At 37.6% G+C, this 10,128-nt stretch overlaps 1 protein-coding gene across 1 annotated transcript; it reads left to right on the top strand.

The window, feature by feature from the left end:
* Positions 1–7,292: 7,292 nt before the first annotated feature.
* Positions 7,293–8,378, top strand: LOC140788457 (phospholipase A(1) DAD1, chloroplastic). The gene has a single exon (XM_073137707.1). It carries the CDS (start codon positions 7,347–7,349, stop codon positions 8,376–8,378), a length of 1,032 nt encoding a protein of 343 aa, XP_072993808.1. The 5' UTR covers positions 7,293–7,346.
* Positions 8,379–10,128: the final 1,750 nt, after the last annotated feature.

Here is a 10,128-nt window from a genome sequence, read left to right as displayed (position 1 = left end):
AAATTTGATGCACTCCTAGATTCCATAATATACTCTTGACATATAAATATGATTTTTCTCTTGATTATGAGTTATGATAGTCAATTTTGTCATCTTGCAGTATATTGTATCATTTCTGATTTGTTCACTCTCTCGTCTTCTATGATAATTAAACTAAATTTAATGCACTCATAACGTATGTATATTCTTGAGTGAGCATGACATCATGAATTTTTTTTAAATAACTCACTATTAACGTTGATTTGCACAATTTGACCTCATGCTTAGTCATCACAAATCTGTTCATAAAAGATCAATGAAAAGAGCTACAATGAGTTTGTGTGAAAGTCATCTTGTTTAGAGTCCAGTTTGACTCAGTACATTGCTTGCAAATTAAATAAAATTTTTTTTTGATGTTTGTGAATATCTTCTTGCACATTGTTTGATATGTACTACAAGAAAAGAACTACCTACTCATGTGTGAAAGCCATCATTGCACCTATATGGTTTATGTATAAAAAAAATTAATACAGGAAAAATTCTTGTTCGGTTATGGAGAATAAGTCAAAAAGTGCAAATTTAAATACTAAGTCGGTTTGACTACTGTGTTGTATCATTGTTTAAATAGGAAAGTTTATTTAAGAAGAATGTTTCATATTATCTATGCTCACCTTGCATATGCATATTGTTATGATCAATCAAGATTAATTTAATTTTGAGTGATGCATTAGAATTGATTATAATATGCTTTTGTTGATTTGATTGATCTGTATATGACTTATTTCATTCGATTGTCATATTCTATATCTTGAATCTATTTTGAATTTCTAGAGATGCATCTCCAAAAAGATTTTTTGATTTTTTCTTAGATTTTTTACTTAAAAAAAAGGGGGTGTTTGAACGCAAATTTTTGAGTTCGAATGCGGTGACTGGCGCGTTTGAATGCGCAGACTGGTGCGTTCGAACGCACTTGAGGATTCTTTATATATTACATCCGAACTCAAGGGTTTTCATCTTCCATCTTCCAAACCCTAGAAACCTTCATTTTTTTCCCTCTCAAATCTTCAAGATCTTGGTCTTTTTTATCAAATTTCTCACTACAAATCCTTTTAAAGGGTCATTCTCCTCCGAATCTAGCATTTTTCGGCCGAATTTCCTAGTTTTTCTTCACTTTTGCGAGGTATGATCATCCATCAATTTTTCTATTTTTTATTCAATTAAGTCTCTTAATCTTGATTGATTTCGTGCGTTTTCGAGTTTTGATCATGTTAAAGTTACAATCTTGATGTTTCATGTGTGATTGAATGTGATATCTTAGTGTTTTCAAGTGGATGATGGATTTCATTTAGGGCCTTCATGGTTTCTTGATTTTTTTTTATTTTCTTGCTATCTTTTTGTTTGCTTTGGGCATGTATTGAATCTTGCATCTTGTTTCTTTCTCAAGAATGCCTAGAAAAGCTGCAGTTTCCAAGAAACCTAGGCCGCCTTCCTCACCTACTTCGGCTCCCAAGTTTTCGACATCTACGACTGCGGGGCATTACAAACACAATTTTGGCACTCGACCTATTATCTGTGAATGACCCGTGGTCATTTCTGATTTTTCTTCTTTGGGGATAGAACAGATATTTACTGAGCGAGGATGGTTATCGGTGTGTCGGATGAGCGGAATTGCTTATGTGGAAGTTGTTCTAGAATTTTTCAATAATGCCACGGTTTTAGAACGCTGTATACGTTCTATTGTCTGTGGGGTTTCGATCTACTTGGACTCTGATATTTATGTAGAACTCCAACTTCCTGATGGTGAGTTCCAGTATCCGTCGTCTGCTCCACTCCCTGATGTCAATGAATTTGCTGGTACTGTGTTAATTAAAGGGGAACGTTGGAAGGGCAATATGATGCCTCATGCGAAACTGACATCAGTGGCTTGCATGTTTCACCTATTTTGTCTAAACAACGTCACCCCCAAGACTCGCCATTCCAGTATTAGTCCTGATCGTGTCTTCCTCCTTCATGCGATGTTGTCGGGAGTTTCTGTTGATTTGGCTGCGGTGATCTACGATTTCATTCTAACAGCTGCACAGAAAGAAGCGCCTCGTGAAGGGTTGCCGTTTGGCATATTTATTACAAATTTGTGCACTCAAAGTGGGGTGTGTGTGGATGCCACGGAACCTTCTCTTACTTCGCAAAAACCATTGGATCAGATTACTCTTAAGCGGAGTCAAGCTCATGATTAGTCGTCTCCTCTCAAGCCGTCCTCTTCCGCAGCTGGACGTTCCTCACACCTTGATATTTTTTATGACAGTTCGGACGATGACTCATCTCACACTAAAGGGGAGTTACCACAGTTCTCTGACCATTTCAATCAGCTTAGCAGTCAGGTGCAGCACCTCCATTCGGTCGTGAATGATTTACGAGCTGAGCAAGCACGTCAGGGGACCGTTCTCGACTCTGTCTTGTTGATTCTTCATCGTCAGTTCCCTCCGAGTTCCTAGTCTTTGGCATTTGTGTCAAAAAGGGGGAGAGTGAGTGTGAGTTTAGACGTGTGTTTGGAGTTTAGGAGTTTACTCGTGTAGGGGGAGTAATGGCATAGGGAGAGTTTACTAGGTTCTGTTTACTGCTTAAATACCATTGCGTGAATACCTATGAACTTTGTTTGCTTGAGTACTTGTGAACTACTTATTTGATAATTTGTGTTTGGATTGTTATTCATTTCAAGTTATTTTCACTTGATCTTGGATTGGTATTTTTATTTGCAGGGATTGATGTGCTAAAAGTACTACACTTGTTGAATGCTCATTTTTGAATTCTTTGTAATATCTTGTAAACTAGATGTTTTGTCACAAATTGCCAAAGGGGGAGATTGTTAGGTTTCTAATTATTGGCAATTGTGTACAAAATATTCTAAGTGTATTTTTACATGTATATGAGCTTTATACAAGTCTAGAATATCTCTGGTTTGAAGAATTGCAAAATTATTGGAGAAAAGCTGTTGAGTTCACACCGCGTTCACAAACGCGTTCAAATGCGGTGCGTTCACAAACGCGTTCGAACGCGGGTACTGCGTTCACACAGACAGAGAGCCGCATTCACAAATGCGTTCGAACGTGAGTACTTGCGTTCACACAGACCGAGAGCTGCTTTCACAAACGCGTTCGAACGCAACCTGAAGAATTCAAGTTGTCGTGTTCGAACGCACTTAGGCCCGTTCGAACGCACCCGGGCCGCGTTCGAACGCACCAACGAAGTTTGATAAAATTGGATTTTCGTAAGTACGGATAAGACTTAAATTTCACTCTATCTTTGAGATCATATATAAGGATTATGATGCCCTATCTCTCGTGAGGTTGAAGAAGCATTATTGAAGGAGACTTCTTGAGGCTACATCGATTCTTCAACTAACAAGGTTCCACTCATCTACAAAACTTAATTTTTCGTCTTAAGGGCTATCTAGACGAAAGATCAATCTCGAGGGTTACTGAGGTTGGTCTTCAATCACGAGAAGCAGTGAATCGTGGGTTCTAGCGAGCAAGACTGAGTGAAACAAAGTCGTTTGGATCGACGGATTGTTTTGTGAGTCAGTCTTGTAGCTGCTACTATTCTAGTGATTGGTTTTGATCCAAGTTTGGATCCGTGATTTTTTTCCATTTGGGTTTTTCCACGTTAAAATCTTGGCGTTCATCTCTGCTTTTGTTTTTAATATTTCTACGAACTTATACTTAAGCGAACGAGTGATATCATTGCGTAGTATTTAGATACATACTTGTGTCTGGGGGTTTTTTCAATGGCCAACATCTCAACATCTAAATCACCTTCATCATCTGACTCCTCTAAATTTTATTCAACAGTGGATAGGGCTATCCCTTTAGACTTCCTCAGTTTTGAAAGGCTGGACTCAAATGTTTGTAGATTTTCTACCAATTGGTCAACCTTCATAGAATCAATTGTAGATTTCCTCAATAGCTGTAACTTTCGTCTGAAACCTTTCTAGGAGAGACCTAAGGATCTTACGAATAATTCTATTTTCAGGAATTTTCTCAACTAAGTTGAAACTAGAGTTGACTATATCACTCAACTTTGCATAGAACTTATCAAATGTCTCATTCTCTTCCATACGTAGAGTTTCAAAACTAGTAGTCAACCTCTGAAGTTTTGAAAGTTTTACAGCCATGGTTCCTTCGTGAGTAGTTTCTAAGATCGTTCAAACTTCTTAAGATCGTTCAAACTTCTTTTGTTATCTCACAAGTAGAAATTCTTCTTAATTTTTCTAAGAAAACACAACTAAAAATTGCATTTATTGTCTTGCTATTCCATCTAACTTTTTCATAATCTACCCTATCCCATGATTCTATCGATTTTTCAGCAAGCTTATCATCCACCATATACATTGGTGCACTCCAACCGTTCACTATGGCAATTCATACTTGCTCATCTATAGACTTCAAGTAAGCTCTCATCCTAGCTTTTCAATATTCATAATTTGATCCATCTAGAATAGGAGGTATAATAGATGATTGTCTATCTCTATGAAAATCCATGCTCTGATACCAATTGAAAAAAAAATACCTAGACACACATATGTATCTAAACCCTAGGTAATGATATCACTTGTTTGCTTAAATAAAGTCGAAAGAAATATTAAAAATTAAAAGCATAGATAAACGCTAAGATTTTAACGTGGAAAAATCCAAACGAGAAAAATCCATGGATTAAAACTCGGATCAAAACTAATCACTAGAATAGTAGCAGTTACAAGACTAACTTACAAAACAACCCGTCGATCCAAACAATTTTGTTCCTCTTAGTCTTGCTCGCTAGAACCCACAATTCACTACTTCTCGTGATTGATGTCCAACCTTAGTAGCCCTTGAGATTGTTCTTTCATCTAGATAGCCCTTAAAACGAAATATTAAGCTTTGTAGATGAGAAGGACCTTGTTGGTTGAAGAAACGAGGTAGCCTCAAAAAGTCTTCTTCAAAATTGCTTCACCAACCACCCTAGAGTTAGGGCATCACTATAATTATATAAGATCTCCAAGATAGAGTCAAATCCAAGTCTTATTTGAATTCATGAAAGTCCAAAAATTGCAAACTTCGTAGGTGCATTCGAACGCGGCCCGGATGCGTTCGAACGGCCTTACTTGATCTCAGGTGCGTTCGAACGGGCGCAAGAGCGTTTGAACGAAACGGCTTGATTTTCACCGGTTGCGTTCGAACACGTGCAAAAACAGCACTTACTGTCTGTGCTAATGCGTGCGCTCGTGTTCGAACGCGCTTGTGAATGCGATGTTTCTGTCTTTGCGAACGCATGTACCCGCGTTCAAACGCGTTTGTGAACGCGATGTTTCTGTCTATGCGAACGCATATAGATGCATTCGAACGCGCTTGTGAACGCTGCTCTCTGTCTGTGTGAACGCTCTGTGAACACGCTATGAACGCGATGTGAACTCATAAACTCTTCTCCAATAATATTGCAATTCTGCAAAACAGATACTTTCTAGACTTATATAAAAGCTCATATACATATATAAATATACTTAGAATATTTTATACACAATTGCCAACAATAAAAATCAAACAGGATCAGTCCAAATTTGATTCGTAATATTCTTTAAAAAAAATATTATAAGTGGCTTAAGTATCTATGCCGTTTAATCATTTTGCCTTTCAGCTTGTTCTTTTGAAAATAACATCAGAATCGTTAGTGGATAACAAGGAAGAATATAAAACTATATAATTATCTTGATTAGACCAATCATCATAGATAGAGCTTAAAGATGAAGTAGACATTGATGAACATATAGATCTCAAATAATCTATATCTATTGCTTAAAATTAATATGCAAACAAATGCACACAGCAAATCAAATCAAGTTGGTTGATGAAAGAACAAGCTTATTTTCCAAATTAAACTCCAACTTACTTGCTAGCTTTGTTTTGTCCTTTTAGTAATGTGTCTTGATTGCATACATAATCTTATATTGTACGACTCGATATAAGTGTATTTATCCACAAATTTTCCATAAGTAGAAAATAGCACTAACACCCTCTTTAGCTAAAATGCGTGATACTGAGCTACTATTGAGGCATATTTGTTAGTGTTATTATTTATTAACTGCCGGGGAAAGAATAGAGAAGTGCAGAAGACCTTTGAGTCCCTCCATAGTGATATCAAAATAGGTATGCCGTTTACTAAGGAAAAAAGTACAAATAAATAAGAAATGACAAAGAAAAAATTTAACGTTGCAGTAAAAGTGCATTACAAACATTTTATCTGTAGAGTGGATAAATCTGTGTTAATGTATAAAATGAAATAGGTAGAGGGATGAAAAAAGGCATTTGCACCAAAAAGATATTAAGTACGTCTATTTTTAAAGTACGTCTTTTACAAACTAAGTACGTCTATTTTTATTTAATAAAACTTTGTAGATAATATTTTATTTTCTAACTAAATGTATTTTTTGAGATACACATAATTTATATAGAAGATTGCACAAAAGATTAATCTTACTATTTTGAAAGATTAACAATTATTTTGATGTAAATGCCACAAAATATCACAATATTTTTCGTACAAATCGCCCATTATAAAAAGATATAGTACAAATATTTGCTACTTTTTTTCTTTACACTGTATAGACATATCATTTTTTGTTACCATTTCAATGAGGTGTCTTGAAATTGATAGTTATCACTAAATGGAAAATATCTCTCTCGTTCCACTCAAAATCAGGCAATGCCATCTTCGTCCAAAAATATATCATTCGGATTCTCGTGAAGGGGAATATATTACTGATTTTTACAAATCAATTAATAGATTTCTGTAAAAATAGTCTTATTTCGAAAATCTCAAAGTCCTTCTGGTGCAAAAGGCAGTCGTTGGCTTGATGAAGTCAACTAAAAAGACAAAAGGAAAAGAATAAAAAAACAATCCAGTCAAGCCGTAATCCCATCGCGTTGGCTTAATAATAAGAGCTTGAAGGCCTCATGTGCACGTGTCCCACGCTTTCCTCACCAATCCTATGGTTTCGGCGCGCGAATATCATCCTTCCATATTCGAGCTACGTTAAACTTTGATTTCGGTGCCACCGCTCTCTTCCTTGATTCTCAGTTATTTATCAGGTCTGCGTTCACTATCATTCTTCAATCAAAGCACCCCCACCAAGTCTCTCTCTTCTAATGCTCAACAACTCGCAACACAACAATATGCTGGAGCTGCTACTGTGACTGCTAAATCTAAATTAAATAAACAAAATGAAGCTTGCTCCTTTGGGTGGTCTCTGCTCCCGCACAGCTCCCCAAATAATGGGCTCTTTATCTCGGTCCTCACTCGCCAGCCGTCCATCCGGTGTGAGGATAGGAAAGCAGTGGATGAAATATCAGGGAGCTAACAACTGGGACGGCCTCCTTGACCCGCTGGATGACACACTTCGGTCCGAAATCATCCGCTACGGGGAGTTCGTCAAGGCTGCTTACACCTGCTTCGATTTTGACCCCTCTTCAACTTCGTATGCAACCTGCCGCTTTCCAAAGGATTACCTCCTATGTCGCTCTGGCCTTCCCGACACTGGATATCGTGTCACGCGCCATCTCCATGCAACCTCCGGCTGCTTCCTACCTAAATGGACTCATGTAGGTCCCTCTTGGCTCTCCCGCCGCTCGAGCTGGATCGGGTACGTTGCCGTCTGCAAGGACAAGGAGGAGATTGCGCGTCTGGGACGTCTCGACGTCATCATCGCGTACCGCGGCACCGCCACCTGCCTCGAGTGGCTCGAGAATCTCCGTGCTACTCTCATTCATCTACCCTCTGCAGCGTCGTGCTCCTTCCAGACTGATCCAATGGTGGAGTGTGGATTTTGGAGCCTGTTCACCTCTTCCAGTTCGGCGTACTGCAGCCTCCGCGACCAGGTGCGCGACGAGGTCGGCAGGATCCTGGCAACGTACAAAGGTAGCGATGAGCCTTTCAGCCTGACAGTGACAGGGCACAGCCTCGGCGCCGCTCTTGCGGTGCTCACGGCGTATGATATCACAGAGACATTCCGAGACGCGCCCATGGTCACTGTCGTGTCGTTCGGTGGACCCCGCATCGGGAACGCCAGTTTCTGCCGCCGATTGGAGGAACTCGGGGGCAAGGTGCTCCGCATTGTTAACACCCACGACATCGTAACTAAAGTTCCTGGATTCGTCGTCGACCAAGACCATCCTGATGAGGCGGAAGGAGCTATCATCCCGAGCTGGCTGCTGTCCAAGATGGGTTGGGCGTATGCCGACATTGGCCGCGAGCTTCGTCTCAGCAGCAGCGGACGAACAACCAATGTGGTTGCCTCTCATGACCTCAATGTGTACCTCAACCTCGTGAACCAGCTGAGTGCCACGTGTACTTTCAATTCGTCAGCGTTCTGACGAAATCCCTATAGTGGTTCAGTGTCGTTCTGTACATCCAAAAAAGCCGCTGTATAGAGAGATATTAGGATAGTACGAAAAGAAGAAAAGCGATACCTTGTTTTTTTAGATCTGGCAAAGTTTGATTAGTTCGTACGAAGCCGGACGCGTCACAGAAGGTATTGAATATACTTCTATTATTTTTGTGTTTCATATTTGTGACTTACAAATTTGCCTATCTTCCAAATTTTATTACCAAAATAGACCGAATCTTAAATTTAATACATAAAGTTCTGGTTTATTTGTGGAATAAAAATAATATTTTTCTAGAATAAGTCTTATATTAAAATAAGCCTCCTAGAATTTATTCTAGTATAGTAACTAAACAATAATTAGATTATTTTGATATACTTATTCATTATTCTCTGATCTCCTCTAATTTTATACAACTTTTAAAATTTAGTTTAATAAGAATCTGAAATTATTATTTTACTATTAAATTAGACAACATTTAATAACTACTACTACTTTGCATCCAATTCTCAATATAAATTATTTTATTCTTTATTATTTTATTATCAAATTTTTATCACACCAAATGTAATTATTAATTTTTCTACTAAAATTTAACTAAATAATAGAATAACTTATACTAGTATTATCTCTCCTCTTCTAGTCTTAAAAAGAAGAATACTTCGTTTAGAATTAGTTGAATTCCACAAGTTAATGGGACCTAAAGGGGTAAGTTTTACTTTAGATGTTAGTAAAGCGTCATTAAGTTTACTTATAGATGAGCCTAACATCTTATCTTCTAATTAAAATGCTGATTTTATCACTGTTTTCTATTAAAGTAAAAAAGTTGAAAAGTTTAGTACTTTACTAGAGAGAGGATTCTATTTTTTCCACACAAATGAACAACGAAGTAAAATATTGTTAAAAATGATAAATTATTCATCATCTTATAAAGATGCTGACATGATTCAAACCTAATCCGAGTACTTATTTACTTGCATTTCATATTTATATTATCTGATTTTACCATGACATTATAAAGCCCCATACAGAATAGCACCGGCTGAACTGCGAGAGTTGCAGACTCAATTGCAAAAATTATTAGACTTAGGTTTTATCAGGCCTAGTGTATCACCTTGGGGAGCACCGATTTTATTTGTAAAAAAAAAAGATGGCTCTTTGCGTCTTTGTATTGATTATCGTGAGCTAAACAAGGTCACAATTAAGAACAGATATCCTTTACCTCGCATTGAAGACTTATTTGATCAATTGCAAGGAGCTAAAGTCTTCTCCAAGATTGATTTGAGATCCGACTACCACCAATTAAAGATCAAGGAGGAAGACATTCCTAAATCAGCGTTTAGGACTCGCTATGGTCACTATGAATTTTTGGTTATGCCCTTCGGACTTACTAATGCACCGACAACATTCATGGATTTGATGAATAGAGTATTCAGACCTCAATTAGATCGTTATGTTGTTGTCTTCATTGATGATATCTTGATCTATTCTAGAAGCAAGGAGGAACATGAGGAACATTTGAGGATAGTCCTTCAAACTTTGAGAGAGAAGAAATTATTTGCCAAGTTTAAAAAATGTGAGTTCTGGTTGGATAGAATATCTTTTCTGGGTAATGTGATCAGTAAAGAAGGAGTATGTGTTGATCCAAAGAAAATTGAAGCTGTAGTGGATTGGCCTACACCAACCTTAGTAACAGAAGTGCATAGTTTCTTAGGATTAGCTAGATATTATAGAAGAT

This window comes from Typha latifolia, chromosome 5 (genome assembly GCF_019914945.1).
Source record: "Typha latifolia isolate L0001 chromosome 5, TyphaL0001v2, whole genome shotgun sequence".
NCBI lineage: Eukaryota > Viridiplantae > Streptophyta > Magnoliopsida > Poales > Typhaceae > Typha > Typha latifolia.
Note: the sequence above shows the minus strand (reverse complement) of the source record. Positions and strands in the feature narration are given on the sequence as shown.